At 41.8% G+C, this 22176-nt stretch overlaps 2 protein-coding genes across 2 annotated transcripts in view; both read left to right on the top strand.

Annotated features, from left to right (window-relative positions):
* The window catches only part of spega (striated muscle enriched protein kinase a), a gene marked incomplete at both ends in the record, with an annotated part of 46339 nt that extends 35810 nt beyond the window's left edge, over positions 1–10529 (top strand). The window contains 13 exons of the mRNA XM_080527284.1: positions 78–146; positions 612–3198; positions 4103–4252; positions 4538–4654; positions 4810–4977; positions 5719–5841; positions 6744–6908; positions 7069–7813; positions 8053–8292; positions 8658–8881; positions 9583–9658; positions 10029–10178; positions 10283–10529. Of these exons, the coding sequence (XP_080383410.1) occupies positions 78–146; positions 612–3198; positions 4103–4252; positions 4538–4654; positions 4810–4977; positions 5719–5841; positions 6744–6908; positions 7069–7813; positions 8053–8292; positions 8658–8881; positions 9583–9658; positions 10029–10178; positions 10283–10529 (5061 nt within the window). The remainder of the gene's footprint in view (positions 1–77; positions 147–611; positions 3199–4102; positions 4253–4537; positions 4655–4809; positions 4978–5718; positions 5842–6743; positions 6909–7068; positions 7814–8052; positions 8293–8657; positions 8882–9582; positions 9659–10028; positions 10179–10282) is intronic.
* Positions 10530–12662: 2133 nt separating this feature from the next.
* ctdsp1 (CTD (carboxy-terminal domain, RNA polymerase II, polypeptide A) small phosphatase 1) lies at positions 12663–21284 on the top strand. Its single transcript, XM_080525313.1, has 7 exons — positions 12663–12992; positions 15482–15627; positions 16338–16439; positions 16880–16936; positions 17513–17605; positions 17974–18159; positions 18468–21284. The coding sequence occupies exons 1-7, from the start codon at positions 12920–12922 to the stop codon at positions 18594–18596; spliced, it is 786 nt and encodes a 261-aa protein (XP_080381439.1). The 5' UTR covers positions 12663–12919; the 3' UTR covers positions 18597–21284.
* Positions 21285–22176: the final 892 nt, after the last annotated feature.

Genomic DNA, 22176 nt, shown 5'->3' with positions numbered 1-22176 from the left:
TTCAATGTATATATTTATGTTTATTTGTTGATGGGTCTAGCTAATTAAGACTGCCTATATCATTTTGTGTCTCACAGACTTCAAATAAGGACAAGAGCATCAACACGGCAATGCTGAAGCAAGTAGTATCTCGAAGAAAGTGGCAGGTACTAAGACATTATCTGACAGGCTAACAAGGAATTTGTCCCATCTTTAATCAGTGCACAGATTTCTACAATCAGTACTGGATCATAACCATGAGTTCTAGACATTCAGTACATCCATACATTGGCAATAAGCCCATTCAGTTAGAAGTACAGTGTTAACTAAAGGTTTTCTAGTGAAAATGCTATGTGTGACCACAGGTAAGTGAATAGGTAGCCTCATTCTGGGCCTTGAAAAACCCCATTGAGGGTTGCTGTTTTGGTTTCAGAATTTCAGAATTTCAAGTATAACACCAAGATTCTGCACTGAAGCTGACCCTCTGCTTATGTGTTGTCTCAAGGGTTTGAGAAAAAGCAGAAGACACATTTCTGTTTCCCATAGATAAAGACAGTGACAGTATTTTAGATTCCATCCTCTTATTAGTTTTCCCCTTACAAATTTCCCCTTTCTCCTTATTTTTTTCCTAGCGCTCGCTCATCAGCTACAAATCTAAGATGGTGATGCGCTCCATCCCGGAGCTTCTTAACGACTCAACCAATCATATCTCCATTGCTGTAGCCCGGCACCTCAAGGAGGGCTCGCCCCCACCCTCTTCATCCTCCGACTCGGATGCAGATGTGGATGAACTGCCCTTCATCCCCATGCCACTGTCCATGGTCTTCTCCGGCTCCAGGATCTCTCTCAACGAGTTACCAGGAGATGAGGACACCACAGGACGCTCCAACGGCACAGTGGAAGGGGTGGGCTTAACACGACATAGGGAGGAGCCTATGAAGACAGAGGTGGTCAAAAAGGAAGGCATGGAGGTTGGAGTGACCAGGAAGAGGACAACAATGGAGGAGGACGTTGTGTCTTCAGACGAGGAAAAGATCACGGTGAAGACGAAGAGAATCCCCCTTAAAAAGGGCTCCAGTGTTGAGATGGAGGACTCACAGACCAAATTGAGGAGAGGGATGATGAGGAGGGGCAGCTCAGCCGATTCAGCCCTGCTTCTCCAAATTGAGCCAGAAGAGGGTGCTGATTTGGTGGATGCGGGGGAAGGCAACAAAACCCTGAAAAAAGCTGTTTCGATGGAACTGCCTAATCGTAGCCCCAGCCCTGGAGTGACTAAGCTGAGCCAAGAAGATTATGCCCTGAAACTGGATCTTATGAGACAAAGGCTGCTCAGGGGAGGAAATATGGACAAGAAAATGAGCGGCCTACGGGGACCTCTGCTGGAAACACTAGGGATGGATGACGAGAGACGAACATCGTCTCTGGACCGGAATTTGCGGCGCTCCAGGGTGGGACCACCATCATTAACTAGAGCAGCCTCTTCTGAGAGCCCTGGTGAGGATATGCCCAAGATCAAAGTGTTTCGTAAAAGCGCCTCATGCGATGACTCAGAGCCCATGTCCCTGCACAGGCGGTTCGGAGCCCCCTTAGAGATCCCCACAACAAGACAGAGCAGGGTGGAGGGCAATAGGCTCCAGGAGGCTACCTCCATGTCAGCGCTGATGGAACAGACCATGCTGGAGTCCTGTCCTGCTTCTCCCTGGGGAGGCTCTCCCACCGTACAGACCATGCCAGTCAGAGAGGACCAACAGGGGAGGGGAGTTGAAGAACCAGAGAAGTTGGAGAGTATGCTCGAGGAGATCTCTGAAAGAGATGTCAGTATGAAAAGAAGCACAAAAGCTAGTGCTGCTCAGGAGAAGGGAGATAGACTGCAGTCAAAGAGGGGCCGTTCCCGAAATAGGTCTCCCTCTGTATTAGCTCCCACAATTGTCATAGAGAAGGATGATGAGAAAGAAGAACAGAGAGAAAAGCAGGAGATAAAGATGGATGAAGGAGTTGAAAAGGAGTTGAAAGCAAATTATGATTCTCCAGGGGTTCCACCTAAAGACAGTAAAACGTCATCTGCATATGCTAACACAATGCAGACCATCATCGTACCATCTGGAAAATCCAACAGCAACCAATCCCAAACAAAACCCACAGATGCCCCCGCGTTACCCGAACACCCTGCCGTCTTCGCCAAAGTGGCAACCATTGACCGCCCAGCCAATGAGTCTTCCTCTGCCACCATCCCGGAGCGCCCCACCACCCCTCACCAGCCTACACTCAGAACAGACATCAAGAACATTGACTCAGAGGAACTCTTCGAAGCAAGGTTCAAGAAACGTGAGTCATCCCTGACCCGTGGGCTCCGAAAACTGACCAGGACCAAATCGGAGGAGAAATCTCCTGTCCTCCCCCGGAAGGCAGATGAGGAGGTTTATCGTCCGGGGCCAATGGGGGCACCCCTGGAGATGGTCTCAAAGGGACTTCAGGAGAAATCCAAGTCTGTTCAGGATCTAAGAGAGGTAGAGAAGGAGGCTGGACTGGGAATGATCGGAAGGTTCTCCATGCGGGCCAAGAGGGCGTCATCCATCGATAAAAAGGAGGAAAAGGTGAAAGAAGAGAAGCCAAAGGAGGAGACATTTGATTCTTCGACTGGCAAGCGAAGGGTGTCCTGGGGAATAGGCCGCAGCAAGTCACTGGACAAAAGAGAGCTGGAAACCGCAGAGACTCAAAGACAGTTGGAGGAGAGAGAGTGCAGAAAGATTGAGGAGTCATCAGTTTTTGCCATGCGCCGTAAATTTGAGTCCAAAGTGGCAGGCATCTCTGCCAAAATCAGGACCCAGTCAGAGGAGAGGAAGGAGAAGGATGCCAAGTCACGTCTGGAGGAATTATCTCTGAAAGATCAGGAAGAAAAGGATTGTAAGAAAGTAAATGAGTCCCCTGTTCTCGCAATGCGACGGAGGTTAGAGAATAAGGTGGCTGGAATTTCCTCCAAGATCCGGAGTCAGTCGGAGGAGAGGAAAGGGGAGACACAGGTGACGGTGGAGGGAAAGAAAACCCCTATCTTCACCCGTCACCGTCATTCCCACTCTGAGGGTGGGGGTCTGAAAGGGATGGGCATCCCAGAGAACCAGCTAGCCAAACAGACAAGCAGTGGGGCATCCAAGGAATCACTAGAGTCCACGTCCAGCATTAATTCTGAAAAAGTCTCTCACAGTAAGAACCTTATTTCTAGTTATTGGAATTGCAAATTTGAACATCAGTTACCACTAATGTAAGATATCACTAGGGGGCCTGATTTTACTCATGCACACAGTGAGCAATTTTGGTTTGTTTAGTTTTTTTCTGTACCCATAAATTATCATCATTCCATGGACATTCCACTACCAAAAGATGCTGATGAAAGTATGTATTACAGTGGTTTGGCTCATTGCGTGTGTTTAAACAGATAAAATCTCCAACAGAATTATTACTTGTTGATTAAGGTGATTTGGGCATCACATATGCATCCCAATCCCACATCATAATATGTGACACGTTCTAAAACTTTGGTCCTCATATCGACAACCAATCAAAACGTTTGGACTTTTCTTTTGAAACACAGAACTACGTTTCAACGCTGTTGAGAATCATAACACAAATTCACTAGTCAACCAAAAATACTGCAATGCAACGGATTCAGTGAGTAATCCCCACTACTACCTAGTTAACTATAACACTACTTTACATTGTTAGCAGGCTCACACAACAAGCTGTGTTAGTTGACTAGCGATGTGTCATTGATTTTCAGCAACGCTGAAATGTATTCACATTTTCAGAGAGAAAAGTCTGATCATTACATTGGATCCCGATATGAGGACCAAAGCATTAGAACGTGTCACATATGTGCAAGTATTAGCTTTGATTAAAAAAAAGATATAAAATAAAAAATAAGTAAAATGAGGACAGGGAAAACCACTTTTAAATGGAGACAAACAGCATGGCCTTGTGTGAAGTTCACCCTCTGTCAATTCTATGTCTTATTCTTTGTCTTATGTGGACAATACATTCGATTTTGCAAGCAGTAAAACTGTATGGGCCTCTTTTTGGTCTTGTGTATTGGCTATTGTCACAGAGGTTTTCTTCTTGTTCTTGACAGCTCCAGAAATTGACCGGCGGTCGCGCTGGGACAGGTGGGGTTTGACCAGGAATAGGAAAGACAAGACCCCATCCCAGACAGACATCCCCTCAGCCGTCCCCACAAAAGAGGAGTCGTCAGGCAGCCAGCAGTACTCCCGCTCTTCCTCTGGTACTAGATACTGTGCATCCCATGATATCTGAGTTTCTTTGTTTGAAAATAAATATATATATAATTACCTTCTTGGTACACAACACAGGAAACAACATGAAATAATTAAAGCATTGATGCAATTGTAATGGGGATTGTAATGGGGATTGTAATTAAATTCAGACACCTTTATTCTGAGTAAATGTAATATTATATTGGGTGGGTATAGGTACGCTTGACAATCAATTAATCTATTTCAAAACCATGTCTTTACTTCATCAAAAGCCACTGCCCTCTGTTTCCTAGACTTCCCCCCCGTGTTCCATATCAAGCTGAAGGACCATGTCTTATTGGAGGGTGACCCTGTCACTCTCAGCTGTCTCCCTGCCGGAAGTCCACATCCACAAGTCGCCTGGATGAAGGGTAAATGCTCATAGGTTTCATGACATATCAAATTACTGAGTTTGTGAACACAATTAGATATGGTTACACAGTGAATACCTGAAACAGGACTGTCATATGATGTGTTAGTGGAGGAGCTGCATCTGAAGGGCTTGTGTTTGTGTTTATGTCTCCAGATAAGAGACTGCTGGAGGTGGATGATAGGATAAGACTGATCTCCCACCCAGATGGCAGACAGCTCCTCATGATCATGAAGACCAGTAGGAGGGACGCGGGGCTCTACGAATGTGTGGCCACCAACCCTTTAGCCACCATCACTAGCTCCTGCACACTGTCCTTGGCCTGTGAGTAGCAGGGCCAGATTGATCTTAGTCATGGAAAAAGCACAGGAAAATGGCAAGCACTTTAAAGTGGGATGATGCTCATACTGGGATTTTGTTCTGTTGTTGTTTTTGTTTGTTGCCTTTTTGATTATCTGTGCATTATAGCATTGTAAAATATAGGAAAATACCCAAACACATATTAGATTCATCACTCCACATTTCTGTATATTTGAAATAACATGATTGAAATCTGCTTGATATGGACATGCAACATTTAGAGCAAGACGAATCATATTAGGGAAGGGACTGCTATTTGCCTCTATAGAAATATTTGTCTTCATAATGTGATGAATCTTGACGGATTTTAAGATAATTGGATTTTAAATAATATATGAATTATATGAATAGTAAAGACATGGATATTAATATTAATGTGAGTTTATGGATGATTAACTAAATGGCTTCTCACCTTTATTTGTCTCCACATCACAATAATAATAAATAATAATACAAATATGGCTTTCTTTTTTTTATGGCAAGATGGCTTTCAGAGAAGTTGATAACCAATATATTATTCAGCTTTATTTCCGCAACTTCAAATTGAAAACTCTCTGTCCCTCTGCTCCTCACCTCACCCTCAACCATCCCATTCCTCTGTGAGGAACCCTCTTCCACACCTCTAACCGATGTTAATCCTCCACCTCTATTCCACTGTTCCCACTTCCTACCCTTCACCCCCCATCCCACCTCCCTACCCCCCAGGCGTTCCCAAGCGACCTGGGACCCCGGAGGTCCCCCAGACCTACAACAATACCGCCCTGGTTCTATGGAAACCCGCCGACACCAAAGCCCCCTGCAGCTACACCCTGGAGAGGAAGACAGAGGGTGAGTGGTGGTCTCCAACAACTTTGGCTACATCCCAGTGTTTAAATTGCCTTATTTCATACACCATGCTATGTCATTGTCCTGTCCCTATTAGTGACCCACAGAATGTGTGAAAGCAATATATGTGGATATGATGTAAAACTCCTACCTTCTTTCTAGGGAACCTAACATTCCTTATACCTAGCCTAGGATATGGAAAACCTAAACAATGTTGAACAACAATAAATGCAAGGCTGGGCAAATGGTTACAATCAACTAAATACTGCTAAGATCTTTTTCATTAAACATTATCGAGAGTCATTATTGTCTCATAATGTGGTAAATCACTCTAGCATTTAGATTTGTCTCTTTAAAACAAAAAAAATCATCAAGGTGCATCAAGGTGCAAATTATATGAATATGAATATGATTCCAGGGCTGATTGAATTTGATGGCTCCTTGCCTTGTATTGCTAAGTATGCCCAATTTCCCCTCTACCAGTCACTGGCTGGTTGTTTCTCTCCCTGTTCACTGGTTTGTGAATGTCCTTCAGTTCATTCTTACTTTTGTTTCTTTGTATCAGTAAAATGTTGTGATGTAACACCTTGTTGTTGTTGTTGTTGTTGTTGTACCATCAACATTTCAGCAAATGTAAAGAGAGTTTGGAGAGTTTAGTTTGATCATGTGTAGCATAGACCCTCTTCTATTCTGTCATGAATGTGATTCACTGCCAGCACCTTGTAGGTTCAAAATTAACTACTGAATCTACGGGTTGGCTACTTTGAATTTCAACATTTGTCACATCAGTTGAGACATCAGATCAGTTGACACGACAGAGAATTTTGTATTTTACACACTTCTTCTTCTTTTTCTTCGTCTTCTTCTTCCTCCTTCTCCTCCTTCTCTTCCTCTTTCTCTTGCAGGTGATGCAAACTGGCTGATAATAGCAACTGGGGTGGCTGACTGCTACTACAATGTCAAAGACCTGCCACCAGGGGGCACCTTTAGGTTCCGAGTGTCCTGCGTCAATAAGGCCGGACAGGGCCCGTGCAGCAACTGGTCTGATCAAGTCAAACTGGACTCAACAGGTACTTGGAAGAGGAGGGAGAAAATGTACTACGTATCATCTTTGTACCGTATGATGGAAAATATACTGTACACTTATTTCTGTTTTGTCTCATGAAATGTTATGATGATTTCCGAGAAAGACTGAACAGGTACAATATGAGGTTTGTGTTTATTCTTCAGTTGGAGTACCCTCTTCTGCGGTGGCCATTGTGAAGACAGTCCCAGCAACCCCTACTCCAATAGTGACCTCCTCAATGACTGTACCCCCACTCAAACTAGTCCAGACGCACCCTCCCAGTAAAACTGTGTCCACGATGTCCCCCTCCTCACTCACATCCTCCCCTTCACAGACCCCTTTAACCTCCCCTGCTCCCTTCCCTGCTCCAACCACCTCTCCCTCTCCTTCTATGGCTGCTACCACACTGTTCTCTACCCCGTCCAGCCTCACGGCCAAAACGCCTTCATCCACCCCATTGACTGTCACCCCCACCATGAGGGAAACCCCTAACATCAAACCTCCAGCTCTTTCCTCCCCACCTGTGGTCAAGCCTCGTCCTCCCTTCGTCCTCCCCAAGCCCCAGAGTCCTGTTAATGTGGTCCCACCCATGACCCAAACCCCCCCTACCTCCCCCCCTCCACCTCTTTTCACCCCCCCTTCCACCCCCACCAAGCCTGTTCTGGCTTCCGTGCCCACCTACGCCCCTGCCGCCCCTGCTGCCACTGCTCGCGTAGCCCCCACCGCCCTCCCGGCTCCCTCCTTCTCCCCCCACGTGCTCCAAGTTGCCAGTCTGAGTCCTATAGGAGAGGGGGCTGGCGTCTCTATGCGTGGTACACCCACGGGACGCACAACACCCAAGCCAGGAGAGACCACCCTTCGACAGGGGGTTCCACAGAAACCCTACACCTTCCTGGATGAGAAAGCCAGGTGAAGAAAAAAAGAAAGGCTTACCAGTGCTAGTGTCTGGTCTAATGGGAACATTTTGAGTTTACACATTGCCCCTTGCAGTATAATATCAAATCACTTTCCTCTTTCCTCTCCATCCGTCTCCCCTCATCTCAATTCTATACTGTTTTGAATTACACACACCATTGGGTTAATCTGTCTCTGGGACACCATCCCAAAATGTTACACCACACATCATAATGTATGTTGTCTGTGGACAGGGGCCAATTCGGGGTGATCCGGGAGTGTCGAGAGAATGCCACAGGAAACATCTACATGGCCAAGATCGTTCCTTATGACCAGGAGAGCAAACCGTCAGTGCTGCAAGAGTATGAGATTCTTAAATCTCTCCACAACGACAAGGTCATGAGCCTGCACGAGGCTTACGTCACACCTCGCTACTTGGTGTTGGTGGCAGAGTACTGCACAGGCAAGGAGCTGCTCTATAGTCTCATAGACAGGTGGGTGAGATGCTACACATGTGCATACAGACACTCAAATGATACACAAATGTGTGCATGCACACACACACACACACACACACACACACACACGCGCACACACAACTACAACGGAGAAGAGACAAATACACACAAACCCACACCCTCCAATGTAGAAAGAAAAGTCATATAAACAGACATAAGATACATTATGGTGGCATTATAATAAGGCATCATACATGCCTATAATTTGTTAACCCCATGTGTGTGCCTCATAGAAAGCATTATCAAATAAAGTTTAATTTAATAAAGTTTTTTAATCGAAATGAGACTACTTGTATGAATAAAGTATGAATGAATACATATTCTACTCTATTCCTGCTCAGGTTCCGTTACTCTGAGGATGACGTGGTCGGGTACCTCGTTCAGATCCTACAGGGTGTAGAGTTCCTCCATAACCGACACGTCCTCCACCTTGACATCAAGCCTGACAACATCATGCTGACCAACCTCAACGTCATTAAGATTGTAGACTTTGGCAGTGCTCAGCACTTCAATCCCCTCTCACTCAAAAAGTACAGCTCAGGTCTGGGCACCCTGGAATATATGGGTGAGTTCTACGCCATTGGACTAAAATCACTATTCTATTGCCTAAATCGACCACTAGCTAGTTCCCTCCCTAGCTTCCTGATGAATATACTTATATGAAAGGATTGGTAGGTCGTAGTGCAACTGTTTAAAACTTTTAAAAACTGCTATTTTCACCAATTCTTATGATTGCATTCTTGGGATTGTTGTAATGTATCACCACTTTATAGATCTGTGGATTTTGTGGATCATATTTTAGACCACAACGCTTCATCTGTTGTTCTCACTGAGATAGAGATATTGCCTTCTATACATTTCTGTCACGTTCTAATGCTTTGTTTCGCATATCAGGATCTGATGTAATGATCTGACTTTTCTTTTGAAAAATGTGAATACATTTCCTGGCTGTTGAAAATCAATGACTCATTGCTAGTCAACTAACACAGCTTGTTTTGTGAGCCTGCTAACAATGTAAAGTAGTGTTATAATTAACTAGGTAGCAGTGGGGATTACTCACTGAATCCATTGCGTTGCAGTATTTTGGCCTGACTAGCGAGTTTGTGTTGTGATTCTCAACAACGTTGAAACGTAGTTCCGTGTTTCAAAAGAAAAGTCGGAACATTTTGATTGGTTGCCGATATGCGGACCAAAAGACTAAAACGTGTCACATTTAATCTCAACCTGTTTTTACTGCTCCCCTCTGCCCGGTGATGGTGTAACAAGCTCCTGAAATGGTGAAAGGAGATGTGGTGGGTCCCCCTGCAGACATTTGGAGTCTGGGGGTACTGATCTACATCATGTGAGTATCCTACATGAGTTAACAGTCCAATGACTAGGAATGACCTTTGTACATACTCTATATTTTATTATCATCTCTCTTCTCGTGAGATAATATGGGCCAGTTTCCCAGACATTAGTTTACACTGTCGCTTTTTTGTCCATGAGTAGGCTTAATCTATGTCTGGGAAACCAGCCGTTATAATCCTACCGTTTATCTTGACCCTTTATCTTGACTGTTTACAGCTTTTCTCTCTCTGTAGTGTCATAAGACCCATGGAAAGAACATGCACTTAAATTACATTTAGATTTGATTTCTTTTATTCTTGATAGCTTTGGGTAGGGCTTTTCTTCTGAAATCTAATTTGGTGTTTTATTTTTATTTTTATCAGGCTTAGCGGTAGGTTTCCCTTCCAGGAGAAAGACCCATTGCAGACTGAAAATAAAATCCAGATGGCCAAGTTTGATCCTACCAAGCTATACCCAAACGTGTCCCAAAGTGCCTCAAGTTTCCTTAAGAAGTTACTGAGCAGCTATGCTTGGTGAGTGCTTTATACTATATAGCCCCAGGTCCTTAACGTAGAGCACTTATATAACAGTCCCAGAACACTTCTATATTTTGTTCATTGATTTGTTTGATTGACAGGGCCCGTCCAACCACAAAGGACTGCTTCACTCACGCATGGCTGCAGGACTCCTACCTGATGAAGCTGAGGAGGCAAACGCTCACTTTCCCCACCACCAGGCTCAAAGAGTTCCTGGTGGACAACCATAGACGTCGCACAGAGGCCTCTACCAAGCACAAGGTCCTCTTGCGCTCCTACCAGAGCTCTCACCAATCACCAACCTCGCCGACTATGCCACATCTGCCCAACACACCTGTCCCTAAGTGAGGGCAGGGGGAAATGTCTGTCTATGCCACTAGGGGACATTGGTGAGTGGGATGAGTGGTACCCACATTTGGGTCCAGGGTACATTGATTTATCCTCCTCCCAGTCAGAATACAAGGGGTTATACGTTAACAGCTGGACCGAGCAGCTGCACCATAACTGCACCTGTTCAGAGACAGGATACAATTCTACCAAGATGGATAGAAACAGATCTATATTGATATGTTTTCCTGTATAATTCTGTTTTCAAAAAATTGAGAAACTGTGGTTTTATTGGCACGTTTTGGTTTTTAAGGTGTGCTGTCTAGTTCTTCTCTGAGTTATCTCTCACAGTGTATGAATAACTCATAAAACATACAGGACATTTGGTTTGGAGATTTTTGTTGGCACAATTAACCGGAAACACAAATATCTAGAGATTTTTAGAGCACAGTCTTGTTTATGTCCTTACATTTGGTGATTATTATGTCAATGTACCATAATGTATGCTGCTAATTTATGTTGCATTTATTTATACTTTTTAAAATGCAAAACCAAGAGAATAGTTTTTCTGTTCCTGAAATTGTATATGACTTTACCTTTTTCATGTTAATTTATTTACATGTGTGGATTATTTTTGGTTGATTAAAAGCAAAATTAATAAGCACCATTTTGATTTCTGTTAGGATGTATCAAATGGTACCTGTAATGTAGAGTGATTTAGCAGTACGTGGTACAACCAGAATGTCATGTGCTTAATACTGAAGTTAAACTAATTATCATGAAGTTATGGTTGAAAACTAGCAGAAACAGACAATGTAGAGAAACTTTTTTTTAAACATGTTTTTCATCATTGTCATGAACTTGCATCAATGAACAGTATTCCTGTTGGATGCTCAGGTTGCTCTAAGTAGTGTAATATACCATTATTTATTGCCCTATTTATATCATGAGATTTGGCTCTTTTGTCCACCATTACAGCACGGATAATAGACACATTAGATGACGACAATATACAGAAACTAATTTCTGTTAACAGCAACTCTTGTGTATTGCTCATCATCTTACAGTATTTTCTTTTTTGTATGAATTTGAATGGTTGAAGATTTGTACATGTACCAATTTGCGGTGTTTATAATGTGGAAACAGTTTGAGATGTTTTTAAGAAATAGTCTGTAATAAACTATTGAACATGATTGCAAATCACATTTTTTATTTATTTTTAAATTTTTATGAAGTAGGCTATTTACCTGACAACTCCAGGGGGGTATTCCATCAACGTTGCTAAAGGAAAATCTAGGTTTATTTTGAAAAGTGTTTTGAGACTTTTTCAACATAGACCTGGGGGGTATTCCGTCACTGTCGGGGATAGCAAATAGACCTACACGTTCTGTTCTCTCAACAGTTATTGCGTTTGAGCGACGCTCCCTTTCCATTTAATTTTCAGTCAGTTTCAAGGGTTCCCTTACTGTGCGTTCCTTTGAGAATATGAAAGTTCTAATGCACAACACTTGTATGTATGTATGTATGTTACATTACTCCTATTAATTTGGTGCGCAACCGATTTAAATTGATGTCGATTCTCAAGAGCCAATTTCGGAAAGATCTGTTCGAAAGAGGAGAATGAAGTCAAAACACTATTTACTTATAAATGATGTATTCGATCCTGCCCGTCGGATATTGCTAAACAACTTATCATTCTCAAATGACAAGAGTAGTCTAGATGTAAAAATGTAGGCTACACATGCATAGGCTATTTATGGTAGGCATATAACCTTTTTTTTTATTATTATTTTTTTATTAGAGAAATTGGAATTTCGCGGAAATACAGCCTATGTTTTTAGTTTTTTGGCGAATACAAACTTCAACATACAGTCAGTCAAACGGATTATTGTTAGAACGAATGTAAAGATCAGCAGAGGTTGTCAGAATCTTTAAGTTCCATTTTGAATATTGATCACGTACAATATCACGTCTATCCTTGATAATGTAACATGCGGTTTAAGGGATCATCGCAATCTTCGAGTGTGCCTTTAACGTGAACTACCACTACTTAGACCTAGTCGGTTGACAAGCACAACGTGTCGCTTTAAGAGAGATGGGACGCCTTGAAACCATCAAGTTCCATGTTTGTATCTTGAAATTGAGAGCGGAGGTAAACTCCATGTTGAAACAAAGTTACCAACTCCCTTTTAAATGTATTTAACTTTTATTTGTAGTTGTTATACCTATTTGGTACTTCTCTGATAGCCGAGAAATGTAATATTATACATGCGTTATGTTTTCATTGTATTCACGGGTATGTAGCCTGATTTTTTGTTAACTGAATTTTTAATGCACCTTGTCAGCGAACGTTCTTAGTTCGAAAAAGCACTTTAACTGTAGGTTATTATTCTGGATTAAATCTGGATTTAATGGACCATCAGTCCTCAATAATCACGCAAGTTAGTCGAGATGAAGAGGCGAACTCTAAAGTGCGAGAGAAGGGTAAGTTATGGAGAACTTTTTAAGACGCACGTCAGTTGTTTTGTAGGCTACCGCACAATTGATCAGTCTTCCATTATAGGCTCTGTTTAAGATACATTTAGTCACATTTTGGACACGAATCGCAATTTAAACTTGAATGCAATTCTGAATTGTAAAGTATAGGAATGAATCTGCACCGCTGAAGTAGGCTCGTTATTGATCTCTTTTCTGACAGTTATATAATGTCTGTCGGACAAGCCCGTCGGTCAAATCACGGATCATGTTTTTGCATTTGCTATTGAGCTGCAGCATGTTCACAAATGTCACTAACCTAGTCAACTTTTTATATAAAACAATACATAATTGTGGGCTATAGCCTAATGGCCAATATTTATTCAAATATGTAGCGCGTGCGTTGTTGTTTATGCAATTGTTGTTATACCCAAAGTCGAAAAACATGTGTTGAATGTTGTTAATGTTAGGATAAACCTCGTTGTAAAAAGTAATTAAAAGTCAGTTTGTTAAAGCGTTTGTAGACTGGTAGAAATGCTTTAGGGGTGGTGACTGCTTTCTTGAAAAGCCTTCCCCTATTACGCAACCGGTGGTTACACATGAGGACTGGACAGCTTCAACAATTTGTGACACACTGCAAACACACTTCTGTCCACAAGATCTACCCCAGAAGGCAGGCTCACTTCCACAACAAAGTCAGTCTCGCTGGATGGTAACATATAGGCCTAGTCGTTCTTTTGTTTGTTTTGGTATGGCTTTACCAAGTTAATTATAGGCCTAAGTCTCTGAAAAAGGTAGCGAGTAGCCTAGTTGTAGTGTATCCCATAATCCAAACTCTCTCTTTGTGTCTGAGTTCGGATGTTTGGAAATGTTTGTATGTTCATTGTGCAGGAAGGAGAGGAGAGGTGTGTGTTAGAAGAGTGATGTGACAAGGATCACATCCCGCAGACATGGGCAGGATGTTGATGGTGATGGCACTAAAGTTAACCCTATTATAACTCCTGGACAATAGATGATCATCTTTACAAACCAATGCACTAGACTTTGTAAATGAACGTGAGGAGATGAAGGGACAAGGCCACTTAAGGTTAATTGAGATGCATCCCTTGTTTATCCCTCATTGTGGATCTGAAAGGATTGGTTTGTGGTTTCTGCTATTGTTTGTGCAGCTTTTACGATTCTTTCGGATCTATTTTGGCCTCAACCAGGGCCTAAAGGCTAGAGATGTATTTGGAATTGGGTTTCAGACTGAGGAAGGTTGTGGATTATCTAAACTCTGACCTCATTCCCAGGCTGGTGTTCTCTGTACCTGCCCAGTTGTGCAACATATGATCCAATCGGGTTGGTGGTGGCAGTGGTGCGGTACAGCAATCTGCTTCCCCTCTGATCTGCCCTAGCATTTCCCCTTCCTGTTTTGCTTTGGCTTGGGAAGTGGGCAGCAGAGGGTCATGGGTCTGAAACAGAGAAAGAGAGGGGGAGAAAGAAAGAAAAGAAGGAATGGCGAGAGATGGACAACAGACTGTGTTTGTAACACGGTCACGTTCAGAGTGGGAGAGAAAGACAGTGAATAAAGAGAATAAAAGAAAGAGTAAGAGGGACAGTTTAATCTAAGTTTGCCAAGAGTGAGCTGTGAAAGTCCCTTAACCATAGTTCTACATAATGTCAAACAATAAATTATCTAAAGCAGCTCACTGTAGTGGTAGTTTGGTCTTAATCTTAAATCAAAACGTGTCACACATTACATGAAGTTGACCTTTAACATAATAGTCTAATAACTTAGTAATTACTCACTTCACAATATTGGTATGGACATGGTCTTACATAGGCTAATACATAAGTAACTGCTTTGTAATTACATTGCGATAATAGGATACTACATTATTACACAGACCAGGGCCATGTAACTTCAAGCGAAAATTAATCACACATGCAATGCATAGGAAGAGAGATTAAACATCAGAATATGCTGATCCCCCCCAAAATTATTGCAAAGCTCACCATTTGTTTCGTACCCTGCCCTGTCATGATGATCGAAGAGACGTGTTCCTCCTCTCAAACCTTTTTGCATATTCCTGATGGATATCTGCACAGTCACGCCTCTTCCCTCAGGGAAATTCCGTTTTTTTTTTCTCCCACACTCGCACAGCTGATTATACCTCAGAAAAATGTAATGCAATGTTTTTTAAATACATTTGAAGGAGGGTATCAGGTTGTAGTGGCTTGACCTCGAGCTGCAATGTATTTCATTGATATGAAAGCACAAGTTCTGCAAGAGCTAGGTACACGTTTCTGAAGTTAGTTTTCGGCCTGTGAACTATTAGAGGAAAAAAGAGTAATGTCCAAACTGACGCCTGACCCCTTCAACAGGTGTAAGCAATATGAAGGAAAGATGGCGAGATGGATCCATCCAATCTTCCTATGGCTAGGGGTCGAGTTGAAATTTAGCATAATGGGTGCTTTGGAATGTTTGACTGACAGACTGGCCCATTTGCTTCCAGGTCCCCCTTCCTCCTCTTCCAAGAAACCCAGGAGTCGAGGCCTCTTCAACAGCCTCTTCTGCTGCCTATGTCACAATCCAGCAGAGGTCCCACCGGTCAACAACAATGCTCCTCTACTAGTGGAGGAGAATGGAACTGTCTCCAAGGTACGTACCACTCCTCTCTCTCCCGTCCTTCAGTCTCCCTTTCCTCCTCTCCCTCCTTCCCAGTTTCTCTCTTTCTCCCTCCCACTCCTTCAGTGTCTCTCTCTCTCTCTCTCTCTCTCTTTCTCTCATTACAATTAATTTAAATTCAATATATATATATATATATATATATATTACAATATATTCAATTCTATACCCTCTTTCATTCTCCTCACCCCCCTCTTTTTCTTTCTTATTTTTGCTTCTTTTCACACACTCATTGTCATCACTCTGTCCATTCCTTATTTCTATTTTCTTCAAATCCCTCACTCTTCATCTACATGAATGATTTCCTCATTCATGCAGTCAAGGCTAATTGTCCATCTTCATCACTCCTCAACACTATCTTTCTCTCTGTCTCTGTCTCTGTCTCTGTCTCTCTCTCTCTCTCTCTCTCTCTCTCTCTCTCTCTCTCTCTCTCTCTCTCTCTCTCTCTCTCTCTCTCTCTCTCACACACACACACACACAGCACATTTTCCTTGAGACAAATTGGTGTGTGACATCTAATTGTTGAAGAGGTGATTTGATAAGATAGTATCAGGTGATGAGTAACATGTTCTGTGACCTGAAGGCATGTGTTAGCTCCCGGAGCTAATGTCGGCTGTCACAATCGGTGTGTGTGTGGTTTTAGTTGCGTGGGTTTAGACAAATGTTGTGTGGTTTGTATTCAGGTTCAGGTAAAGCCGCTGCTGCCTCAAGCGAAGTCGAAAGATGCTTCAAAGATCTGTGTTGTCATAGATCTGGATGAAACTCTGGTTCACAGCTCCTTTAAGGTAAGACCGGGGATACTGCAGCACAAAATGAGATCTAGAATTATGATGCATTTCTTACTTCAGCACATTATACAACACACCTTTTTTACTTTTAATGTATGTGTGTAACAAAGGTATTGAACTGTTTGCAGTATTTGCCTTTTTGCATCCAACAGTATGTTGTGTTTTCTTATGGACAGATATTGTCTTTCCTTTTGTGAGTGCATAATTACATCACCAGACAATTATGTCCAATAGTAATGAAAAACACTCAGAGAGGGGTTGATTTCTCCACAGGGTTATTGTTGGCATTGACAATGACATTTCTGTCATTGTTGGCAGCCTAAAACTCTAGACTAGCTGTTTTTTATTTTCCAAATACACACAGTCTCTCCCACGTGTCACATGTTCTGGCCATGTTTTGGTGTACATATCCGAATACATATTTAATTTTCACACAGCCGGTGAACAATGCAGATTTCATCATTCCGGTGGAGATAGATGGAACTGTTCACCAGGTAAGGACATTTCACTCTTATTTCTTGGTGACAAATCTTTTCTAGAGAGACAATACCTTCCTACATTCACTGCCTGTATTTGTATATTACCTATCCCCTGTCCCCACTGCCAGTTGTGGGATAGATAGTGGTGGCATCCTGAAGTAAAAATTGGATGCCTGGTAAAAGACTGAGAAAAGGAGGCTCCAGCCATGGATGTGAAGATGGAATGCCAAAGTATCTTGGGTCTGGGCCTGGTTCAAGTAATCCAGGATAGGTTTGTTCAAACAGGCAAAGCCTATTCCGGGTGACTTGGTTCAGGAGCATGACCCACAGCCACGGTCACAGTGGAAAGAAGAAGAAGAAAAGACAGTTGTTGTTTTGCAATAGTCTATATTGCATACACTTAATAGTAGTTAATAGAATGACATTGATACGATTATACTGTAGTAGTATTTGAACAGCACTGCAATTGGGAGAGTCCCTCTGACTTTCAAGATACTTGTTGCTGTTGATGTGTCAGGAGAGGAAGAAAGGAGGAAACATATTTGATTGAGTTATGTTGTTTTCTTGCTTATCATTTCCCCCTGAATCCAGGTGTATGTGTTGAAGCGGCCGCACGTGGATGAATTCCTCAAACGGATGGGCGAGCTGTTTGAGTGTGTGCTGTTCACTGCCAGCTTAGCCAAGGTGAGAGAACACCATTTGATGTTGTATCCTTTTTTTATTTTTTATTGTTGTCTATTGTCATTGGTGTTCCTGTATCGGCTGCAGCGATCAAATATCTAGGGGCCAAAGGAGAAATATACTGTCTCTAATCAGCCTATGTTAGTGTTGGTCACATTAGTATGGTAATTAAGTTTTCTCGAAATAAAGGATATATGCAAAGCGATGATCATCCTGTGATTAACTGCAGGCTTTTACCCCAAATCTGTCATCAGAGTTTAGATACTCTTCGTATCTATTACGAGGAGTAATAGATAATAGATTTGTTTCAAGGGCACTTTATATTAGAGGTATAGTGATGCGTCCTGAGGACCAAATTGTGTGTTTCTCAGTATGCAGACCCGGTGTCCGATCTCCTTGATAAGTGGGGTGCGTTTCGTTGCCGGCTCTTCCGCGAGTCCTGTGTGTTCCACCGTGGGAACTATGTGAAGGACCTGAGTCGTCTGGGTAGGGACCTCAACAAGGTCATCATAATCGACAACTCCCCGGCCTCCTACGTCTTCCATCCAGACAACGCAGTAAGAGCAATTTAGTCCAGGCTATTCTTGTCCTCCACCTGGCCAGTGTCACAGAGGCTACATCTTGCATTATATAACTACATACATATACATACATATAACTATATACAACTATAACCACGGTAGTATTCAGGAGGGTGCAATGCTCTTAACATTGCAGATAGAGCTGAAATTATTCCTGAATGTCAGAAAGACATGTCTGCTCCACACAATATATATATTTCAGAACATTCCAAAACATTGTGCTCTATTGAACACATCCCTGTATTTGCAACATTCCTCACTCTGGCCCCTGTTTTTGTGTCCAGGTTCCTGTAGCTTCGTGGTTTGATGACATGTCTGACACTGAGCTACTGGACCTCATCCCTTTCTTCGAAAGGCTGAGTAAAGTGGAGGACATCTACACAGTGCTCAAGCAACAGAGGACAGCCAGCTAGCACTGTCATCATCCCTATCCCTATCCCTGTACCGCCCCCTCCAGTACAGAGAGAAGTGCAGGCTAAAAGTGCCTTCACACCAAGTTAACTCCTGCAGCACCCCTTCAAGAGCCCCACAGTGATGCGTCCGCAAGCTTTCAAGGCCTTTACCTCCCCACTTTAACGCCTCAAGACCCCAGAACCAAGTTTTTGAGTGTGCAGTGCCTTTTTACCACAATAGTACAGAAACATAGAACTGCACTGCAGTAATGTCCATACCTTTAACCCCCTTCCCCATCACTTCTCAACCTCAAAAAGACAGTGGGGTCTTTGTGGATCAATATCATGACTAAAAATGAGTTGGATGTATACAATGCCTTTCATCAAATTTCAAAGGAAGTACAGTACAGTCATGTAGAGAATGTCTTCTACACAGAGTGAATAAATGACCAGATTTGTAGCAGGAAGGTGAGGGGAGCAGAACCCCCAGGATTGGAAGAGTTGGTTGCAGGGTTAGAGTCAAGGACTTCAGATTTCAGGGCAACGGAACAGTGATAAATCTCTTCATGGAAATGCAGCCGATAGATAGATGGGTATTTTCAACACTTGAATGTGTGTTATTCTTTTTTTATAGACTTAATGGAACGTAACCTTTTCAAGTCTGGATCTAATATACGGTGACTTTCTTCCTCTATGGCATGGCCAAAAAACATGGCCAATTGAGTTTTATTTACTCTCTCAGAATGATGTCAGATAATGTCATACATGATTCTAAGTTGGCCATCTGCTACATCTGTGTGGTCATCATGATTTACAAAGGGGCCAGTACTCATAGAGAAAGATATTACCAAGTTACTGTGCCTCTGGAAACATTGCAAATCCCTAATCATGCATTTCAAATTGTTGTTAATTTGTTTGTCTTTATTAAAACCATGGGAATATGTGGGATAATGTTCTAGATAACCATGTCAGAAGGGGTAAAGCACCCTCTGTCATAACACAGTACCATAGTCAGAGGAGTGGTCAGCACTTTACAGTGTATTCTATATAGGGTTATAATGTCTATGGACATTAGCGATGATGATGGACAGCTATAACGTTTCATGTTCACTCGGACACATGGTGCCAATGGAAATTCCTCTGCAACTATCAAAGAGACAATTGGACCTTGATGATCTTGTTCAAGTTATTTTTGTCAGTGTACACAAAAAAAGAAAATATTTAGATTATTTTAAAGCAAACTGTTTGTCATCACCTTGCTGTAGTGTCAATGCTATGTCCATGAGATGTGTGTATGTGTATGCATGCTATCTGGTTTTGAGGAGCACAATTCTCCCTTCTTTTACAGAAAACGTACTTGAATTATTTCCCCTTTTTTGATAGCGTCATCTTTTAAAATACTACAAATACTACGCTTTTTAGACCAGATGTCTAATGCAAGGTATAGGACTACATGAATCGGTACTTACCTGGTTTGGACACAATTAAAGAATGTGTACTTCCTCTCCAACCCTCCCGGGGAGTTACTCGGTGAGCAGGCTTTTGTTTCAGCCCGCGTGTTTCAGATAATCAACCAATGATGGTCTTCAGTTTAAAACACAATTTTCTTTTTTGATAGACTACGATTCATTGAATTACATGTGTTAGTACTGAGGAAGAATAGACTATTCAAGGTTGATGTTTCAGCCTTCCTCAAGACAAGGTCTGGGCTGAAGTTAAAGCCTGCACAGCCAGTAGCTCACACACTGTAGACTATTGTTTTAAGACTGGGAAAGGCATGAACCAAATACTGTATTTTCCAATGTGCTTTGGTATTGATTGATCGACAATCTGTTGATATTGATTGATACACTGGTCCCTGCTCCATCCATTGAAAAAAAGACAGTGTTGGGTTTGACTAATGGCCTACTAGAGAAAGGCTTGTGAAATAAGATGATTATGAGCTAAAAATAATAATAACAATCTATCAGTATTAAGAAATATTACACAACGTTTGTATGTTTAACAAATTAGAAAAGAAAAACATTCCATTTTAAAACACTGAGTGCCCTTGTCAATCAAATTAGATGCAAAAGACATTTTTAATCAGTCATTGATGATTGTTCTTCTATTTCATTTTTTCCTTTGGCAAGTGGGTTATCTTTTGTTACTGTATTGTAGAGATGGAAAATGTTGTTGGCACTCTTTTACAACGCATTAATGGTTAAGAAATGGCGGATATAATTCCAGCAACCTCTGAAGTGTATGCCCTTTTAATTGGGATGCTAACATACACCCAATAGGAACCAAGGGTTTATAGTATGTGGATGTATCTTGAAGTGCCAAATAACTCCTCTTCAGACATCTAGACAGGATTTACACAAGTAAATAACAGATTTATGTCAGAAGGATTATTAGGTGGAATATTTACTTGAGTATCCACCCTTCGTCATTGAGAGATATTTCTTAGCTGAAAATGTTTTGGAAAAGAGTGTTCTCACTACATCACTATGGGCCCTTTGCCCAAAACTGTATTTAAACACATTCAATAATATATGCATATACACATATATGTATATTTTGTTTTGCACTGTAATAAAGCAAACAAAAATTATATTAATATATGAAATATTCATGTGACTTATGATTGAATACCTCTAACCTAGGTTGACATCTTTTTATCATACCAAATTGTATTGAACTGTATGTAATAATGACGTTTTCCATAAATCCTACATAATTGAATAACCAGTTGAAGTGCTCTTGTGTTATGCTGCTGTATCTTTAGGAACAAAAAGGCTTAACAATTTCACATTGAAACACGTTCAGAAGTAGAACACAGCTCTCTTACCATAGCCTAAAGCTGTATTTGCATGGCAGTTGCTCTGCATGAATACATATTGGATAAAAACCATTTTCATTTGTCTTGAATGTCTGCATTGGAAGACTAGGAATTGTTTTCTATATACAAAAGTGCTCTTAAGAAAAAGTTTGGTTTTACGCATAAATTCTTCAAATCAGTTACCAAATAATATATTTTCCATGTTACTGTCATGTACAGTTCCTATTAAATCAGCCATTCATGCCCAACTAAAACCATTCTATCACTTTAAAGAGTGATGCACACAGATTTAACCCTGAATGGTATAAATCCCATACTTTCTGCAATGTTACTGTCCCCCCAAAATTATACAAGATCAGCTCGACGCAGGTCCTAACCCCAACTATAGAGTACAATAACACGAATGTTCCTGAAACAGTTGTTTGGGGCGGCACACAACATCCTTACACATACTCATCGATCCTCAACCACAAGTTCCTATTCCCTACCTTCTCCCAGAAGTGTGCATTCATTCACTCTTTACACAGGGACTTAAATTTTTTTGGATTGGTATCAGGGGAGGCTAGTGGAGGTAGAAATCAGAGGAATGGCTCATTGTGATGCATGGAATGGAACGAGGAATGGTGTCAAACATGTGGGTTTGATACTATTCCACATTCCGTTCCATGGATTACAATGAGACCATCCTCCAATTTCTACTTCCACCTGCCTCCACTGATTGGTATACACATTGGATTGGTGTAAGTATGGTATAGGACGTTTTTTTTTTTTTTTTTTTTT

The sequence above is a fragment of the Nansenia antarctica genome (assembly GCF_963989245.1).
Source record: "Nansenia antarctica genome assembly, chromosome: 3".
In the NCBI taxonomy this organism is placed as follows: Eukaryota; Metazoa; Chordata; class Actinopteri; order Argentiniformes; family Microstomatidae; genus Nansenia; species Nansenia antarctica.
Note: the sequence above shows the minus strand (reverse complement) of the source record. Positions and strands in the feature narration are given on the sequence as shown.